The 20,314-nt window shown below is 47.6% G+C and overlaps 1 protein-coding gene across 2 annotated transcripts in view; it reads left to right on the top strand.

The window, feature by feature from the left end:
- The window catches only part of LOC140427861 (capZ-interacting protein-like), an 82,717-nt gene extending 62,688 nt beyond the window's left edge, over window positions 1–20,029 (top strand). For both annotated transcript variants that reach the window (XM_072513664.1, XM_072513663.1), the window contains 3 exons: window positions 3,002–3,199; window positions 4,020–4,580; window positions 16,021–20,029. In XM_072513664.1, the coding sequence (XP_072369765.1) occupies window positions 3,002–3,199; window positions 4,020–4,580; window positions 16,021–16,050 (789 nt within the window). In that variant the 3' untranslated portion in view covers window positions 16,051–20,029. The remainder of the gene's footprint in view (window positions 1–3,001; window positions 3,200–4,019; window positions 4,581–16,020) is intronic.
- The last annotated feature ends 285 nt before the right edge of the window (window positions 20,030–20,314 follow it).

Genomic DNA, 20,314 nt, shown 5'->3' with positions numbered 1-20,314 from the left:
GACGCCCGGGCTACAGGATTCCTCCCCCATCGTCGGATGCCCCAGGTCCAGGGGGCAATAGATGACACACAATGTCGTCTTGCACGCACCGGGGCATCTGGGCCTTCATTAACAGGAAGAGGTTCCACTCCCTGAATGTTCAACTCGTTTGCGACCACTGACTCCCGATCATGCTCCTGTGTCCACGCTTCCTAGGGAGCGTGCATGACAGCAATATCCTGGGACACTCTAAGGTCCCCAGTGTTTTCGAGGACCACTCCAGGATGATAGGTTGGCTCTTGGGGGTATAAGGTCTACCTGCTGAGGTCCTGGCTGATGATGCCAGTGTGGAAGGCGGAGACCCGATATAACAAGGTCCATGTTGCCACCTGTGCTGCCATTGAGTGGTGCATTGGACTGCTAAAAATGCGGTCCCGATGCTTGGACCACTCTGGTGGTGCTTTCCAGTACACCCCCCAGAGGGTCTCCTGCTTTGTGGTGGTTGGCTATGCCCTCCATAACCTGGCACAGCAGCAAGGCAACATGCAGCCTCGTCTGAGGAAGAGGATGGAGGCCAGGTGGTGGTAAGTGTCCGGCATGCCAGGAGGACCAAGGAGACCGTCACACCCGATTCTCATAGGATGAGGCTTTGTCCGTCAGCTCTCTCGCTCTCTTTCCCAACTCCCCCTGATTCCTGTCTTTCTGGTGATGGCAGGGTGGGGTGGGGGCTGGGGGGGTCTACAGGACAGGAGATGGGTGTTAAAAATTTACATAACAAGCTTCACATGAATCAGGTGTAACATGTTTGAATCTTTTCATTTCCATTCCCCCTAGCTACAGATAGTGCCCCCACCCATGCCCACTCTGTGCTCCACTCTCTTCTTGATCTTTCGTGGTCTACTGCTACATCTAGGTGTGTCCCCAGGATGCACATCAGAGGTGGAGGCAGCCAGCTGCTTTCCGCACCCTGTGGCCTTTGATGCCCGTGGCGGATGTCCTCTGGAGGGCCTGGAACCAGGGGGCTCTGCTGACTTACCAGTGTCACTGGCATCGCCATGACACCCTGTTCTGCCCGCTGCCCTTGAGATGCGCCAGTGTCTGGAAGGGGGATCTTGAAAGAACTGAAAACTGCCATTGTCTCCTTGGTGGCAGGCCCAGGTTGGTCTCCAGCAGTTCTTTCTTCCTGACGGTGCCCATAGGGCCCTGGGCGTCTCCATGGGATGGACGGGCAGCTGGAGTGAGTTTCAGAAACCTCTGAGTCATCTGGCTCTGCCAATCCTGGTGGCTCTCATTGTCTGCACCATGGTGTTGATGTCCTCGGTCATGCTCCTCAGTGACTGGGCCCAGCTCTGCAGTGCCTCGGCAATGTCCACCTGGGACATGTCCCTCAGCAACTGGGACATGATGTCAAGGCCTTCAGCCATGTCCGTCATGGACTGAGCCATGCCTTGGGCACCACCACTCAAGACGCAGACATCGTGCTCCAGGTTTTCTACTGTGGTCGCCACCCGAGCAGTGTTGGCCTCAATGCCACGCATTAGCGACACCATCTCCTGCGCCCGTAGCCTTTGGGACTCCTCCAATTGGCTGTGCTGGAATGTCGCTGATATCCCATACTGAATTTCATGGCTGTGTCGTATCATCTGCATCAGCCAGCTCAGTCCTGGGATCCAGCAGACTGCTGTTGCCCTTGGATGTTCCTGCCTCCATCAGATGTCCATCAGCAATTGTGTGGTGCTCGCCAGATTGTGCCCCGGAAGCCTGTCCATTAATACCGCCCACTCCTGAGGCGTCTGTCTCTCTGCTGATGGAAGGTGCAGGGGAAAGCTGTGATGCCTCGATGGTGGTCTCCTCGCAGCTCTCCTCTGAAGTGGTCTCTCGGATGGCGGGGGGGAATGACTCTGGATGGCCCGGCCCCATCAGATGGAGATCCTGCGAGACAATGGGCATGTGACCAGTGAGAGGATCATTTTGTCAGACATAAACAACTCACTTGAGACAGGTCATCTGGGTGAAGAGTCAATGGATCCTCACCCCTGGGGCCCAGGCCAACCTTGCTGTCGGTGATTGCTCTCAAACCCAAGATTTCCACGGTCTGTTCCTCATACGGTATGAGGCCTCGAATCTCTGATACTCCACAACCCCCCCCACCTTGGCTCTTTCACACTTATTATGAGCTATCTTGTCCCGCGGAGACGAAGAGAGGGCATTGTGAACCGCTTGATTGATGAGGGGGGGGGGGGTCTATAGCAGATGGCATGTATGGGCACCACACCTGGACAAGAAGGGGTTGTGCTGGTGGGTGCCAGGAGGTTCCAGTGTGTGTTTGTGGGTGTACGTGTGTGTAGAGTCAGAACTACCTAAGGATGTACGTTGCATGCTGTCCGATCTCAGATTGGTACTGGTAAATTTAATCACACAATCTGAAAACTGCAGACAGCTGCTCACATTGGTCATTTTAATTTTAGGATAAATCTGATTGCAATATGAAGTTTCCCAACAATGTTCATGGTGTAGCGTGGCCCCTTTAAGGGGTGTGCCCTCATAGGCCATGTGACTGGTTCGGGCTCTATCATGCGGGAGGGCATAAACCCCGACCAATGAGCAGAAAGCACGGGCCCTGGGGCATGGAGCGCTGGCCAGAGTGAACCCAGGAGCCAGAGTGTGAACACCTCTATAGAAACTCTGTACCTAGATATACGTTAGCCTTGTTAGTTGCCAATAAACACTTTGTTCATCCTTACTACATCTAACTGGTATTGCCTTGAGGTCCCACAGTTCAAAAAACGTTCCCACTCAATCCATTGAGAATTTTAAACTAGACTTTTCCATTTCTCTTAAGGTTAGGAACTAGCAACTGTGGAAGAACAGAGAGATGTGATTGGGTTGGGGGGGGGGGGGGGGGGGGGGGGGGGAACGTTGCTCATGAACAGAAATCACTAAAAGTCAGTTAACAGGTACAAAAAATGATTAAACAGGCGACTGGTATGTAACCTTTTTATCTATTTTCTTTTTCATATAGGCCAACTTGCTTCTCTCCCCAAATGCTCTGTTGTTGCCTGGGGCTGCTCCAAAGAGTCCATTAAAATCTTGCTTCTCACCTTTTGCTAGTCCTGCTTCTACACCTGATAGTCCTGGAGCACGCTCCCAATCCAGTGAATCAGATGGAGTTGCACTTGACCAACCCACGGAGGGTGAACCTTTACACAGTCTCCACAAGGTACAGTTACAGCATCAGCTTTGAATGCTATTAATTGCAAATCTGTTAATTTAGAACTGAAACAAAAAATATAAATAAATAACTGTTACATATGTCTGGAATCCACATTGTTGCCCACAATTCAATACCAGTGCAACAACATTAGCAAGGGCTAGAATGCTGTTTTCAAACCATTCGATCATGGAACTGCGAACATTTAGGATTATAAAATAAAAATAGAAAGTTCCAGAAATACAGGCCAAGGTTGTCAGCATCAAAAGAAGAAGCGATGTGAGTATATGATTGGAGTTGGAGGGTAAATTTTCCTCGCAAGTGCATTTGGGAAATCAGTGGGACACGATGTAGAAGGGAAAAGGACCGAGACCTGTTATGTCATCTGCTGCATTACCCGGGGATTGATTGGAGCTTCTGTGTAGCTCTGACTGAATCTGTGCTTGAGGTGAGGAACAATAGGATTTCGGGGACACAGGAGTGAATCAAGAATCTTTTACAAAGGGATCGAAATTTAAAATTTAGAGGTGGTGGAATCAAATTACGAGTTTTTATTTCACAAAGGTAAGCAGGGATATAACCCCCCACCCCCAACCCACCCACCCACACCTCAAATGGCTCTGGCTTCTGGATCAAATCCCATTTTTAAGATTGGGAATAATGCAGGCTTTTTCGAGGTACAGAGATGAGGTTTACCCTGCAAAATAATGAACGGGGGAGACAGACATGTAGGACAGACGCACATTAACATGCTGTTTACATGAAAGATAAATACTTTTTTGAATCCCAACTTTGTTTGGATGTGTTTTGATTGGTTTGACCTTTTTAGAGTCGAGCACGTGTGTCGCTGAAACGACGACCACCGAGCAGGCGGTTCAGACATTCAGCCGCTGAGGAATCGAGTAACCCCGGCTCCCCAGAAACCGAGACGCCTGCCAAGAACGTAGAACCAAAAGAAAATGGAGCACCTGATGACGAGAGTGAGGATGTTTTTACTGAGCATGGAGTTCAAACCAACGGTGAAAACCCCAGGAGCCCCACCTCACCCAAAAGCCCCACCTCACCCAAAAGCCCCACCTCACCCAAAGGAGACACTCCCACCTCATCCAAAGCGTCTTCACCTGAAGAGCCATCCCATAAAGAGCTCTCATCTCCGCAGAGCCCAGAATCTGAAATCTGTCCTGATCCAAACCAATGTGAACAAATTGAAGACAATGATATGGCTACAAACAAAACTGATGAGTCTCCAAGCAAAGATAGTGAGGCCTCTGTCAGTAATGATCAGCACACAGCAGCACGTGAGACTACAGGTTCGGAGACCTCCGATCAGGAACCCAAAACCGAAGAAGTAAAAGTAATGGAAACCGAGCAGGAGATCTCCGGTACAGAGGTAGGTAAAAGAGCTTTTATTTGAACAAATTAACTTGCATGCACTCCAACAGTAACAACAATTGATCTTTAAAAAAAATATGTATCAAAAATTTCACAGATTGAACAAAGCAACCTGAAACAATCAAACTGAAATACGCACAAAAAGAGAGAAACAGAAAAGCAAAAGCACACATTAACTTTCACAAAAAAAACTAACCTAAACCCGAACAAAAAAACTAAACAAAACCCCTTAACAGCTGACGGTGACTAACTCCTTAAACAAGGAAACGAGGGGCTAACGGTGGCGCAGTGGTTAGCACTGTTGTCTCATGGCGCTGAGGACCCAGGTTCGTTCCCGGCCACGGGTCACTGTCCATGTGGACTTTGGACATTCTCCTCGTGTCTGCATGGGTGTCCGTCCCCCCCCCGCCCCACACAACCCAAAGATGTGCAGTGCAGATGGATTGGCCACGCTAAGTTGCTCCTTAAATGGGGGGGGGAAAAGGAATTGGGTACTCTAAATTGTTTTTTAAAAAAGGAAATGAATGGTTGCCATCTTAGGTAGAACCCCTTCCCCGATTCCCTGATGGTGAACTTGACCTTCTCCAAATGTAGAAAAGATATGAGGTCACCCAAGCAGAAGTACTAGGCAGAGTAGGAGACCTCCACCCAAGCAGAAATTACCTCCGGGCTATCAACGAAGCAAAGGCGAAGACAGCCGCCTTCACCTCCGACTGAAGCACCGTCGAGTCCAACATCCCAAATATGGCTATCAGCGGACTTGGATCCAAATCTACAGGGAGTATATCCGACATGGTGTTAAAGGAGGCCCAGAAGCTTATCAACATTGGACAGGACCAGATGTGTATGGTTAGCTGGCACCCGAGAACAGTGCTCACACTTCAAAGAAGTATTGCTCATCCTAGCTTTGGTCAGGTGCTTCCTGTGTAAGACCATAACTTGAATCAAGCTCAGCTGAGCACGTGAAGATGTGGGTTGACCTTGTGAATGGCCTCATTCCATACTTCCCCATTAAGAATGGGACCCAATTCACCCTCCTGTTTCGTCCTCACCCCTCAATGGAACAGACTCCATTGAAAGGAAATGCCATATATGTCCAAAATAGTTCCCTTGTCATGCCCGGCCAAAGACAACAGGGGAGAGGGTGGCACCAAAGGAAAAGAGGGAAATTTGTGCGAAAAATCAGGAATTTGAAAGTACCTGGAAAGTTTGGAACCAGGCAGTTGGAATTTCTCAGCCAACTCCGTAAAATTAACAAACCTCCTCCCTCCATGAACCGGTCCCCAAACCTCTCCAGACCTTCCCCCTTATCAAGACTTAAAAGACGAGTCCAAACTAGCTAGCAGGAAAAGGTGGTTATTGCAGATGGGGGCTCGCGGAAACAGGGAACAGAGCTTGAAATATTGTCTGAACTGCTTCCAAATTCACAGGGTGGCGACAAACACTGGATTTGAGGAAAATCTCGCCATGGGAAAAAGGCAACAGTGCAGTAACTATTGCACAAAGACTAGAAGTAGTGCAGGAGCTTGCTTCCATTTGTCCCCATGTGGAACCAGGATCGCTAAACTACAACCAGTATCTTCTGAATATTGGCTGCAGACAATATTGGTTACAGACAACAAAATACCAAGATCCCATAAACCTGTTCCCTAAACGGAAAAATGTTGAAGTTCATTTGTGACGGGTTTTTCACGCTGACGAGCTCCCCGCCTCTATCCAATGACACTTTGGATGCGATTCTCAGGCCTCGTTTACACTCTCGCGTGAGCGGCACGAGGCCGGTGAATAGTGGGAGAAGCCAAAAATGAGAACCATGCCAGGTGGTAAACAGTTTGCGATGCTACTGGCCTCCCCTAGGCGAAATCGGGGTCTCACCGTAGTGTGGCGAGAAACCAATTATCAACACTTAAACCCTATTTCCATACAATTAACGGCAGCCACCCCAGATCCAACGGCCTCCTGTCATTCGGGGGCCTCCCCAGCAAGTGCTCACGCTGGTCCTGATTAGTACTCCTTTGCAAAACGTGAACCTGGCGGAAGGGATTCTGCCATCTGGTGGGTAGCCATCTTTGCTCACAGGCAAAGAGCCTGGAGATGTTGGGTTTACCACCCCAGTGCTCTGTGTGGGGGGGAGCGGGGGGGGGGGGGGAAACTCTCAGGCAGTGTAGGCTACCATGGGACGCTGGGAATTGGGGGGCGGGGGCGCCCGAAGGATGGGTGACTGCTATGGCGAGAGGAGATGCCTGGAGAGATGGAACAGTTCGGAGGTCGGCACGCATAGCGGAAGAAAGTGACAGAGGGGTCATACCCTTGTGCTCAAGTGTTCTTATGTATCACGGGTGTCATGCAATTCTCCACTCCCGATGGTGCCGGCCCACTCTCTTCCCCTCCACCCCCCCTTTCTCCCCTCCTCCGGTGCCCTCAGTGATCCTCAACATGCTTCGCCTTCCTAGCTCTACCGCTATGTCTAGGTGTCACCCCAGGATGCACATCTGAGGTGGAAGCAACCAGCTGCTTACCTCATACCGAGGCCTTCAATGCCTCTGGGGGGTGTCCTCTGGGGGGCTCTGGTATCGGATGGCCCCACTGCACTTGTCGACGGCACACACAGCCGTGCCGCCCTGTCTCGTGTGCTGACCTCGAGACGTGGCTTCATCAGAGGGGTGGAACTCGAGGGAGCTGATGGCCACCATCCCCAGTCCATGGGGCAAGTCCAGGTTGGCACCCAGTGCCCCCTCCGCCCATACGGTCCCAGGGTTCATCTTGGGATGGAGGGGCAGCTGGTTCGAGCCCCGAATGCCCATGTATCATCTGGCTCTGCCAGCCCTGGTGGCTCCCCAATGTCTGCACCACGGAGTCGACACCCTTGGCGATGCTCCACAACATCTCGGCCATTCCCATCTGAGAGCGGGACATGTCCCGCAGAACCTCTTTGTGGTCAGTCTGATACTGGGTCACGCCCCCTCAGTGAGGCAGACATTGTGCCGAGACCTCAGTCATGGCCATCACCGACTGTGCAATGCCTTGGACACCTTCACTAATGGTGCCGACATTGTGCACCAGGCTCTCAACTGTGATCGCCACCCTAGCAATGTTGGCCTCAGTGGCACGCATTCACGGCGACATCTTGGGCGGCATGGTAGCACAGTGGTTAGTACTGTTGCTTCACAGCGCCAGGGACCCGGGTTCGATTCCCAGCTTAGGTCACTGGCTGTGCAGAATCTGCACGTTCTCCCCATGTCTGTGTGGGTTTCATCCCACAAGTCCCGAAAGATGTGCTTGTATGGTGAATTGGACATTCTGAATTCTCCCGTAGTGTGGCAACTTGGGGATTTTCACAGTAACTTCATTGCAGTGTGAATGTAAGCCTACTTGTGACACTAATAAAGATTATTATTATTTATCTCCTGCGCCCGTAGCCTCTGGGACTCCTCCAATCGGCTATGGACCTGCTGGAGTGTCGCTGACATCTTCCTCAGAATGTCCTGGCCGCACCCGTCTCCATCAGCTCTGGGTAACCCTGTACCAGAGGCTCAGCATCAGGCTGGTACCCAGCTGCATCCTGGGATCCAGACGCCCTCTGACTGCTGTGTCACCTGGGGGTTCCTGCCTCCACCTGATGTGCATCATCAGCTGTGTGGTGCTCACCAGATTGTGCCTCAGAAGCCTGTCCACTAACTTTTCTCACTGAGGAGTGTGTATCTGTGCTGGTGGACGGTGGGGATGACAGCTGTGACGCATCAATCATATTTTACTCGGCGTTCTCCTGCGAGGTATTCTCCTGCGAGGCTGGAGAGGGGGGCCACCCGAGACGGGCCGGCGCTGTCGGCTGGAGGACCTGCAGAAGAATGGACATGTGGTCAGTGGGAGGGATGGGTCAGTTAGTAAGGCAATAACAACTCACGTTTGACAGATCCTCCGGGTGGGGCCTGGTGGATCCTCAAGCCTGTGGCTTTCGCCAACCTCCGCATTGGTGACCACTCTGACCTCTGCCACACCCATCACCTCCAGAGCCCATTCCTCGAAGGTGGTGAGTATTTCTAAGTCCGACCCATCTCCGCCAGTCTGGGCTCTTTCCCGGCGATTGTGGGAGAGATTCTCCTGCAGAGGCGCAGAGAGGGCATCGTTAGCCACATACGTGGTTCACAAGGATGGGAGGGGGATGTGATGGAAGGTTTTGGGGGGTGGGTTGAAGGAAAGGTTGGGGCCGCATGGAGGGTTGGGGGGGTGGATACTCGCATGGGGGCGGAATGGTTTCGCGGGGGGAGCGTGTTGGTGCCAACCTACCTACGGTGTCGGTGTAGGTCATTGACCTTCTCCTCACCCGTGCTGCCCGGTGTAGGTCATTGACCTTCTTACCACACTGGAGACCAAATCAAACCAGACTCCACTTTTATACATTTCTTTTTAATTTAAAGTGCCCAATTTTTTTTTCCAATTAAGGGACAATTTATTAAGGCCAATCCACCTACCCTGCACATCTTTGGGTTGTGAGGGTGAGACCCACGCACTAAAGGAGAGAATGTGCAAACTCCACACGGACAGTGACCCGGAGCCAGGATTGAACCCAGGTCCTCGGTGGTGTGAGGCAGCTGTGCTAACCACTGCACCACCGTGCTGCCCCACGTTTATACACCTTATCGAACATATCTGCGAAGTATTCCGTGGGCATTGGGCCTTCTATCCCCTCTGACAGCCTCACAATTCAAATATTTTGCCTCCAGGGCCTGTTGTCTAGGTCATTCGCATTTGGCCTTCAATGATTTGTTTGGTCGACCACCAAAGAAAGCTCCAATTCCAGTGAGGCAATCTGATCCCTGTGGCTCGAATGGGCCACTTCCATTTCTTTGGTTGTGGCTCCATGGTCTTCCCCGGTTTCATTTGTTTTTCCCAGAGCCGCTCGAATGCAAAGAGGCTGCAGGGTGACTTGGACAGGCTGGCTGAGTGGGCAAATACTTGGCAAATGCAATATTATGTGGGTAAATGTGAGGTTATCCACTTTGGTGGCAAAAACAGGAAGGCAGATTATTATCTGGTGACAGTTTAGGAAAAGGGGAAGTGCAACGAGACCGGGTTTCATGGTGGAACAGTCGCTGATCGTTGGCATGTAGGTAGAGCAGGCGGTGAGGAAAGCTAATGGCATTCTGGCCTTCATAGCAAGAGGATTTCGGTATAGGGGTAGGGATGGCTTGCTACAGTTATACAGGGCCTTGGTAAGGCCACACCTTGAGTATTGTGTGCAGTTTTGGTCCCCCAGTTTGAGGGAGGACATTCTTGCTATTGAGGGTGTCCAGGGAAGGTTCACCAGACTAACTACGGGGATGGCAGGACTGACATATGAAGAAAGACTGGATCGACTGGGCTTGTACTCACTGGAGCTTAGAAGGATGAGAGGGGATCGCATAGAAACATATAAAATCCTGATACGGGCAGGCTAGATGGGGAAGAATGTTCCCGATGTTGGGGACATCCAGAACTGGGGGTCACAGCCTAAGGATAAGGGGTAAACCATTCAGGACTGAGTTGAGGAAGAATTTCTCTCAAAGTTGTGAACTTGTGGAATTCTCTACCACAGAAAGCTGTTGGGGCAAGTTCTGGACGTGACCCTTGCGGCTAAAAGGATCAAGGGGTATGGAGAGAAAGTGGGAGTGGGATACTGAATTTGCATGACCAGCCATGATCATATTGAATGATGGTGCAGGCTCAAAGGGCCGAATGGCCTACTCCTACACCTATTTTCTGTGTTTCTATGAATGGGGGCCAAGGTCTCTTCCATTGATTTTCAGAGGTCCTCCAACACAATTCATCAGTGCTATTCGAATTCCTTCACCAAGGTACGCACCTAAGCTGTCAGCGGAGTGGCCGGAGCACCAGAGACTGGCTCTGCCATTTGACCTGCCGATGCACTATCGGAGGCCTCGGACTCTGTCGACAAACTTCTATTTCCCACCTTCTAACCCCTGATTCTTTTGGACATTTCAGTCATACAGGATCCTTTATTGCATTAACTGTGTGAGTTTTCAAGAGAAAACAATCCATGCTACTAAGAAAAGGGCAAAAGGTACAGTACTCCAGCTGGAGCCTCCTCGTGCACCCCCCCCCCCCCCCACCCTGTTGCTAACTTTTGCCTTAGTTTAATTGCTGTTTTATCACCTTTGCTCTTGAGTCGCCAGGTATCTTTATGATACCTCCACGTGGTTCAAGTCCGAGTAATGATCAATAATCCAATACACCGCTTAGTAAGATTTAAATCAAAGCACGTTTATTATACACATTAATCACTTCTCATGTACAAATTCTACGCCTAAGCTACTTCTACAGCTAACAGGCCAATACTTAACTTGGAACTGGCCCACCAGGTCAGGGAAACGAATGGCCTTTTGTTCGGGTTCTGAGCCTGCGGGATTCGAAGTTGGTACATCTTGGTAGCTAGGAGCACCTATCTCGTAGCGAGCGTTGAAGTAAGACTTACTGGATATCGGCGGCGGCTGAACCGGTCACTGTCAAGGGTTGGTTTGCGTTGCTGAGTGACCCGGTCAAGAAGAACAATTTGAACTTGGGCTTAATTCTTATAGTCCCCAGAGGCTTCCCGCCTTTCGGGGCGGACGCTGTACCTGGTTCCAAGTGATTGGACTTTGTCCCAATCACTTGGTTCGATTTTCTCCAATGCTGGAGCGGTTCCCTGATCGATGGGTGGTCCTGAGGTGGTCGTTCACCTCCTTTTGTGTAGGCTCCTGCTGGCGCCAAAGAGTCTGGTTTGGCTTTGTGTGTCGAAATGTTGCTCATTATTCCCGGGGATTGCTCATTAGTATGCAGATGGCTGGTGTTTTGTTAAGCTGATGGTTGCTGGTATCAATCTTGTCTGGCCTTTCCAGAGGTAAATACACAGTCAACCTGCAGCTGCTCGTTTTTGTCCTGTTGGCTGACTTTCCCATCAGCCTTTGCCGTTCGCCATTTTAAATCGGGAGTTAGCCATTTTAACTGGCTACACCCCCCTCCCCCCACCCCTACATTACACCACTGGAAGTGCACAACAATTGATTTCTTGCCTCTTTATGCATCTTGGGTCACTAGACCTTCCCAGCAACAACACAAGACCCTTAATGCCAGCAATCATTATACCTTTCTACCAGGGGGATGCTTAAAGAAAGTAGCACATTCAAGCCTTCACAAATAGTCTGAACACTGTCCTACTGCATTAGAGTTGACTTTTTAAGACTTTCATTTAAGTTCCTCAATTTTTACTGAAAAGATTAATTTCTTCACTCGGGAAAATTTAATTTTCCAGCACCTTCTCAACTCTTTCCTGGCTTTGCAATCTCAACATTGTTTGGAGGGTTAGGAGGTGGGGTAGGCAATTAATGGTTTAATGATATGTATCATGTCATATTTGGTTTCTATTTATGAACTGAAGATGAGAAGTCTATAATGTCTTGCTTCCCTCCTCAGCCAGCTGCTGCAGTATGCTTGTGATGCACTATCTCAAACTGGCTGAATAAATTCCCTCGTGTCTGTTACCAACCAATTAAGTGCTGCCAGATACTTTGTGGTTTGAGGGTTTATGGTCAGCACTGGGACCCGTGATTCCTTCTTCAGGATTGTCCATATTAAGAAAGAACTTGCATTTATACATTGACTAATAGTTTTCTTATAGTATTTCATAGCACTTGACACCAATTAATTACTTTTGAATTATGTAGGAAAGTTCAGCACCCAAATTGGTGCACATCAAGGTCCCTTGAACAGGAAACGTACAAACATCCAGGGCGCTATTCTCTTTCTCCCCCCCCCCCCCCCCCCCCCCCCCCCACGCCGGGTGGGAGAATCGCCGGGGCACCACACGAATTGCGCCACGCCGCCCCGACCCCGCATGCGATTCTCCCACCCTCCAGAAACCAGCGGTGCGCGATTTGCACCGGGCCGCTCGGAGAACCGGCAAGCGGCGATTCTCCGGCCGGATGGGCCGAGCGGCCGCTATGACATGAAAGGTACCCGCCGGTGCCGTCCACCCCTGGTCGCTGCCGGCGGGAACTCTGCGGGAATGCTGGGGGGGGGGGGGGGAGGTGGCGAGGGGGCTCCTTCACCAGGGTGGCCTCTGATGGGGTCTGGCCCGCAATCGGGGCCCACCGATTGGCGGGCCGGCCTCTCTTTCCACCCCCCCCCCAGGCCTACCTCCTTCCGCGCACGGCTCCAGAACACCGGCTCCATGTTGGTGAGGGGCCGGCGTGCGTAAGACGTTCCCCGCGCATGCGCAGGATGGCGCGACCCAACTGCGCATGCACGGGTTGGCACGGCGCCCATTTGACGCCGCGCAAGGACGCTGGAGCTGCGTGAACCGCTCCAGCGCCGTGCTGGCCCCTTGTGGGGGCCAGAATAGGTTGTGTCCTGTTTGCGCCGTCGTGAAATGTGACGGCGTTCACGACGGCGCGAACATTTGGCCTCAATATCGGAGAATCGTGCCCCCCCCCCGGGTGTTTCTATTGTGTGCAGTGTTGGTTAGCCAAGAGATATTGGTCAGGGCATTGGGAAAATTCCCTGCTTTTCATCAAATTAGGTCCATGGGATTTTTTATTTTCACCTGAGCAGATAGGAGGCTCCTCAGTTTAACATCACGTCTGAAAGCCAATGCAGCACCAAAATAATGCATTAAAGTGCAAATCTACATTATATGTGCAAGTTTATTGTGTATCCTCTGTGACTGTGACAGGGCAAAACTTTCCCCCCTCATCCTTCATGGTCTGCCTGTAACCTGACATTGTTGAGCACACCATTCTCCAGTATCACCTCTCCACTATTGTCTAGCTAGATGGGACTGCTCTCACCTGGTTTAATTTTTGCCTATCTGATTGAAGCCAGAGAATGCCGTCCAATAGCTTCCCTTCCTGTTATCACACTCTTACCATCTATCCTTGGTCCCTTCCTATTTCTCATCTTCATTCTGCCTTCAAGTGATATCATCCGAAATCACAGTTAATTTTCCCTTGTGCTCTGGTAGCACACAGCTCTCCTCTGCACCCTGCTCTCTTAATTCCTCCACTGTTGCGAAATTCTCAGCCCCCTCATCCAACATCCATTACTGGATGAGCACAAATTTCCTCCAATTAAATATTGGGAGGGCTGAAGCTATCAGCCCCATTGCAAGCTCCCTCGTACCAACTCCATTCTCTCCCTAGCAACAATCTGGGGTTAAGCCAGACTCTTTGCAACCTTGATGTTATATTTGACACTGAGATGAGCTTCTGATCTTGTGTTTGTTCCATTGGTATTTCTGCTTCCATAACATCACCTGATTTTGCCACTGCTTCAGGTCATCCCGATTAAGCATACCGTTATTATCTTTCAACTTGTCTATTCCAAAACACTCTTGCACTGCTCTCCCACACTCTGGGCAAGATTCTCCAAAACGGCAGCTAAGTGTTGACACCGGCATAAACACCGGAGCGTTTCGTGCCGGCGTCAACGGGCCCCTTGGTCCAGCGATTCACTTACCTGAAGGGGGCCAGCAGGGCGCCGGACTGCTCAGCGCAGCTCCAGCTGCCGATATAGCGCCGAGGACACGGGTTCGATCCTAGCCCTGGGGCATTGTCCATGTGGAGTTTGCATAGTCTTCCTGTGTCTGTGTGGCTCTAACCCCCACAACCCAAAGATGTGCAGGGGAGGTGAGTTGGCCCCTTAATTGGAAAAAAGAATTTGGTACTCTAAATTTTTTTTTTTTTTAAATGGCCTTGGCTGTAATTGATATGATGGGATGGGCAAGGGATGGCTGCGAGTGTGGATTGAGGAAGTTACATGGAGGGAGAGATTGAGGGAGTTTAAGGGAGAAGTGAACTCAAAAGAGAGTACAGTAAGTTGAGATAGAGGCTGAAAACACCCAGGATGAGAAGCCATTTTACAGAGGCTTGACGGGTGAAAGGAGTAGAGAGATCTTGGTGAGAAGTTTTTAATAGCACTTGGGAAGGCAATGATTTTGAAAGAGAGGTGAGGAGGTTGGAAAAAGTTTGAATGGTGGCTGAACTGAAATGTGTCATAGTGCAATGCATCCCTGTGAATTGATGTGTAAAGGGACAAGGAGGAACAGAATGCCACAAGCTTTGAGCTTTTGAGGATGTCTTCAGCTTCTTCCTAGCCTCATACACCACCATATATAGTATAGCCAATTTATGTTGACATTCACCTGAGGAAGGAGCAGCGCTTAGAAAGCTAGTGACATCGAAACAAACCTGTTGGACTTTAACCTGGTGTTGTAAGACTTCGTACTGTGCTCACCCCAGTCCAACGCCAGCATCTCCACATTATGTTGACAGAGACATCGAAAATGAGGGGAACCTCCTTTAGTTCTCACCTGTTCATTTCTGTTTTGTGCCATTTTCCTGCAAGCAGAGAAAAAACATTGAACTGCAGGAGGTTTGAAAAACACAGTCATGTGTTCATTTTGTATCCCAACTTTTTCAGGGTAGTTTAGTGAGCGGGTGTCACTTGCCAAAGTAGTCACGCAGCAGTAATTCCAATGTGTGGATAATAAACTGTGCCCTGGTACAGCCTGGATTTGCCTTTGATGATTGGTACAAAGGCCTCAGGCAGGGTGCAAGTAGGTGACAGGAAATGATTATTCCCTTCATACTTTGCATATCTACTTGATGTAGAAGCTAGGCTCACTCGTAGACATTTTCCTGGTCTGTCTTGATAAGATGTGAACACGGTTACTGTGGTGGCTAGTCCCTTTTAAGGGGTGGTCTCTGAGGGAGGGGTCATGTGACCCACTAGACCAATTGGGAACGAGAGCTGGGAATTCACTGGGATGTGTTGGGACTTGTCCCAGCAGTCCAACCCTCGAGCTGAGTGCCAAAAATATGCCATTGCTGCATATTTTGTATCAGCACTGTCATGGCTCCGTCTGAAAGAGGGAGCTGCTTTGTTTCTTTGCTCAGCGATGACCTTTTTCTCTATGCAGTAACACAGCAACAACTGCATAGTCCCTTGGTCAATCAGCGACAAACTTGATAACTGCATTGTGACCCAGTTCCTGGAAACTGGCCTGGTTCACTCCGAACAGTTAGAGCCAAGCTCTAAATATTCAGGGAAGGTTGATGCAGAGCAGTATTGGCGAGAATTAAAGTTGCTGCTCCACTGTTTTAGCGTCCACAGATTGGCTCTTGTATAGTATGCAAATCCAGAAAGATATGCTGCGGGATTCTCTGTCGGCAGGATCCTCCGCTTCATTGGCAGCGCACCCACGCCTGCGGGTTTCCAGACAGCGTGGACTGGCCACAGTGGGAAACCCCATTGGCTGGCTGTGGGAATGGAGAATCCCGTTGTCAGCACCGGAGGCGCATGGTATTTGAGATAAGTCTAAATTGCAATGTAGGAAAATGCAGAAGATAAAGAGGTTTTCTGTGTACTATGTACATTTAATACAGTCTGTCTTTATTTTTGACCAGGAAAAATCCCCTGGAGGCACTGAAGACTAAGGATGTGAAAGACCAATTCAACCAAGGCAATATTTGATGGGCGTCCAAAGAAACTCAATTTATTTTGCACCTATCTAGGTGACGGGTGAAAGAAAAATGTTCTTCCTTCTACGCAACTTCAACTTTCAGTTCTTTTATTTGCTGGGGGGGTGTATTGAGTTTCTGTAATACTTCCCCTGTACATTCCTGTTTATTTTACAGGTTATGGAATGGATTCATTAATTCACCCAGCCCAGTTTGAACTAGTATTTCCTTCATGAAAATTTCTCTTTTGAATAAATGTTTAATTCAAACTGCACACTGTGACTAATTCCGCTCTGCAAAATAATATTGAACTGCTGGATCTTGAAGATTACATATGCATGTTCAAAATATGAAACTTGCACACAAATGTGTAATTAAAAGCAGAACTAATAATTCCATGAAACTGAAGGCATTGATGTCAAATGAAAAAGGACAAATGAGAAGAATCCAAACCAATTGACATTAATTGCTGAAAAATGGCAAAAAGCCCCCAAATGGCCAGGTCCTGCTGCCTTGTAGCTTCATTTCAGAATGGAACAACAGAGACAATGTCTCTGTCCAATAGATAAATGAATGGAAGGTTACAGGTGTGTATATGTTAGGTTGTCTTATCTGTTAACTAGATGTGTAGGCCTCGATTTTAACTCTGGGTGGAATTGCTGTGTAGACAGGCCAGAAACACACTCGCGTGCCAGGGGCTGGTGGACCTTTAGCTATTGGACCTTATTACGATATTAAAGACTGGATTTCTGCCCAAACATGGCAGCAATCACTGCCTGGTGAGTGGGTGGGAACAGGATTCAGAGGGGAACGTGAGTAGACCCCAGCAGTTGGGGTCTCTGGGACTTTACTAGGCCTCATTTGGCCCTCAACTTGGATCCTAGCAGTTTTGGCATGGTGAAGCTAGCCTTACTGATCTTTCACTGAGGCCTCAGGTTAAAATGGCAGATAGACAAGAAGGATATCATCACAATTGGTAAAATCAGAGTGGAGAAGAAATGTACAAAGTCCTGCTCCATTTTAACTCTCCACCAGCTTCGCCTCACGTGCCTGGTATATGCCAGGCAGTGGAGCAAAAATTGAGGCAACAGTTTAACTTAAACTTCAGTTTTAATTGCCTTGGTTAACAGAATACCTGTTTTCCTGTTTGCCTTATTATTGAAAGCAAAGCTCTCGTGCTTCCAAAATCTGCCTGGCCTATTTGAGCCATATATAATTTTTGCTTGGAAATTTTAGCTTCTGCAAAGTTTTCATTCAAGTTATTTGTTTAAGAAAATTAATGCTTTGAACACCTTTTTGAGGGGTTGCCTCTGATTTCATTTTCCTCAACTTCATGGATGGGATTTTGATCCCCTCCTAATGGACAGGGGCCTTTCAACACTTCATACCCTCAAATTGCAGCACGTCTGCAGATGACCAAAATGGTGATGTGGCCTATTGCTTAAGCATATTAAAAATGGAAAATAATTATCAATCTCAAGTCTATCATCCTGGTAAAGTAGTTTACAAAATAATACAGATAGAAACTGCAATTGGAAAAGTGATTTACATCGTTGACTCAATATCTGTGTCTGTCACTAACATTTTATGTTTCTTTCTTTTCATGACATTTACAAAATCAAAATATGGAAACAACAGATTGATTGTCAATGGTTCAACATTGTGTCTTCTTCCAAAGCAATGAAAGTGGACTCTTAGCAGCTTGAAAATTCCCCATTCCATATTCATTATTTTGTAATGTTACCATAACCAAACTGATCCTAGTCACTACCCCATTGAAAAAAGACGGATGCTTAATTTTTAGTTTTTTTTCAAAATATCTCGATGTTCACTGGCTTCCTGTACATGGTAAGAAGTCTTACAACACCAGGTTAAAGTCCAACAGGTTTGTTTCAAATACTAGCTTTCGGAGCGCAGCTCCTTCCTCAGGTGAGGAAGGAGCAGTGCTCAGAAAGCTACTGTTTGAAACAAACCTGTTGGACTTTAACCTGGTGTTGTAAGACTTCATACTGTGCTCACCCCAGTCCAACGCCGGCATCCACATCATTCCTGTACATGGATAACGATTGGGATTGTTCTACTGATTGAGCACCATGATTTCATTTAGAGTAATATCGATGACTTGCTAATAGTTCAAATTTGATTTCTGCTGACAATTACTTCGACTAATACCCATGCACTCTTTTTGTAGACTGGCATTGCTCATCCTCATTCTGAGTTCTGTCACTACGAGTTATCTGGGGTTGGATTCTCCGGCCCTCCCGCCACATGTTTCTCGGCAGCGTGCCATCCACTAGCGGAGGGATTCTCTACTCCCGCAGCTTGTCAATGGGATTTGCCATTGAAGCCACCCCATGGGAGAACCCGCAGGTGGGGGGGGGGCGCTGCAGGGGGGAAAGGAGAATCCGATGGCCAGGAGCATTCTGGCCCTAATTTTCAATTTGTCAGAACACACGGGGCAGTGTAGTCCCATCTCACTGTGAATGCTTTTTAAATCCAACAAATTGAAAGATGTAGTTCCTGTTCAACAAGTTATATAAACTGGAGAATGCAAATTGAAATTATTGCAAGAATTGTGAAGAGTCATTTTTAACTTCCTTATGGCTTAAGGGGTTAAATAACATAGATTGAGTTGATTTGTAGAATTGTAACTATTTAAATGATTATTCATTGGACTCCATGTATGAAGGATTTAAAATTGCCTGAATCATGGCTTAATTGACACTGGAACAAATTCAATTTTTCCAGCAGTGGCAGCAAGACATTAATCCCATTTGATACCTCTCATTTCTATGGCCGTTTGAAACATGTAAAACAGGGGCACAGCATTAATGTGAATAACCCCAATTGGAAACTTTTTTACTGATTACCCTTGATTCAATAAATGATGCAATCTTACTTGGCATTGAATACATTTCTCCCATGTTGGTTTTAAATTTCTCCATCATTACTTCAATTTAGTCAAAGTTTCACACATTGGTCTAAATCCAAATCATCTATCTTCCCCTGCAAGGTACTTGGTTTATTTTCAATATAAATCATTGAATTCACGAGAAGAAAATAATAAGAAATCAATCAGGAAAAACCATTATTGATCAAAATAGCCCCAAAAAATTTAAGGTGGATAATAGAAAAGTGATTTATCAGCAGGAAAACCCAACTGTCATAAAATAATTAGCCAAAGGACAGTATCCATACTGATTTTAATGAGATTGATTTTGTGTCCTTGAATACAATCAAACAAAAACTGGAATTGAAAATTTTAGCCTGGGTGATCTAAACTGAATGTCCCGATATAATCTACACGTATACCTCTCGGTGATTTGTTGCATATTTTCAAAGCTGAATATTGTAAAGTAGAGCTATAGAAATATAAGGAACTGTGCACAATTTTGTATTTACAGTTACCAAGTAGACTTCAGACATGTTCATTTTATGTCACTTAAATGTGACATTGTTGATCCTTGGTAAAAGGTGCTTCCTCAGTTATCTGTTGAATATTACTGTAATTCTCTGAGTTGGAGATGATCTGAAAAATGGGACACTTCCACCAATCTGTCCTAATTAAAAGGCTTCACATGTACTTTCTATTTTAGTGTAAAACTGCTACTAGGATCCTTAGAAGATGAATCCCTTGATCACACCGGAAAATGAGCTTCATTTGAAGTGAAAATTATTTGAGCGAAATAGTGTCTCTCCGCAAAAGCATTTGATTTGCTCCTGCCCAAATTATTGCATTACATTGCAATTAATACTGTAATGTACAGCACACAGTTGCAAGTCATGGATTTATATTTGGATATATAACATGTGTTTGAATAACTGTACGTGAGATTCACTGTGGAGTAAGGTTTATGCAAGAAGTGTTGCTTTTCACTCTTGATAAAATGTGATGCCAAAAAAATGCTGCTTTTGTAAGCTTTTAACTTAAAATAAAAATGCATTATGAAAATGATATGCCTTGTGATTTCACTGTTATTTCAGGCAAGTATTCCTTAATTCAGTGCTCCTGTCTCTCCTGGAATTTCTGTAGTTTAATGAAAGATATCCATTGACATTTCTAAATGTAGGGAAAAGGTGTGATTATAACTAGGAATATACAACCTATCTCCTGGTTGTAGTTTTGAAATTGGGTGTAAACCTGTGCGAATCCAAAATGTACATGTCTCACAGGGCATCGGTAGAAGTTTAGTAATTGGATCTCTCCATTATTTAATACAATAGTTAGGAAGGGTTACGG

Source organism: Scyliorhinus torazame, chromosome 8 (assembly GCF_047496885.1).
Source record: "Scyliorhinus torazame isolate Kashiwa2021f chromosome 8, sScyTor2.1, whole genome shotgun sequence".
Classification (NCBI taxonomy): Eukaryota; Metazoa; Chordata; class Chondrichthyes; order Carcharhiniformes; family Scyliorhinidae; genus Scyliorhinus; species Scyliorhinus torazame.
This window is presented reverse-complemented; position numbering and strand designations above follow the sequence as displayed.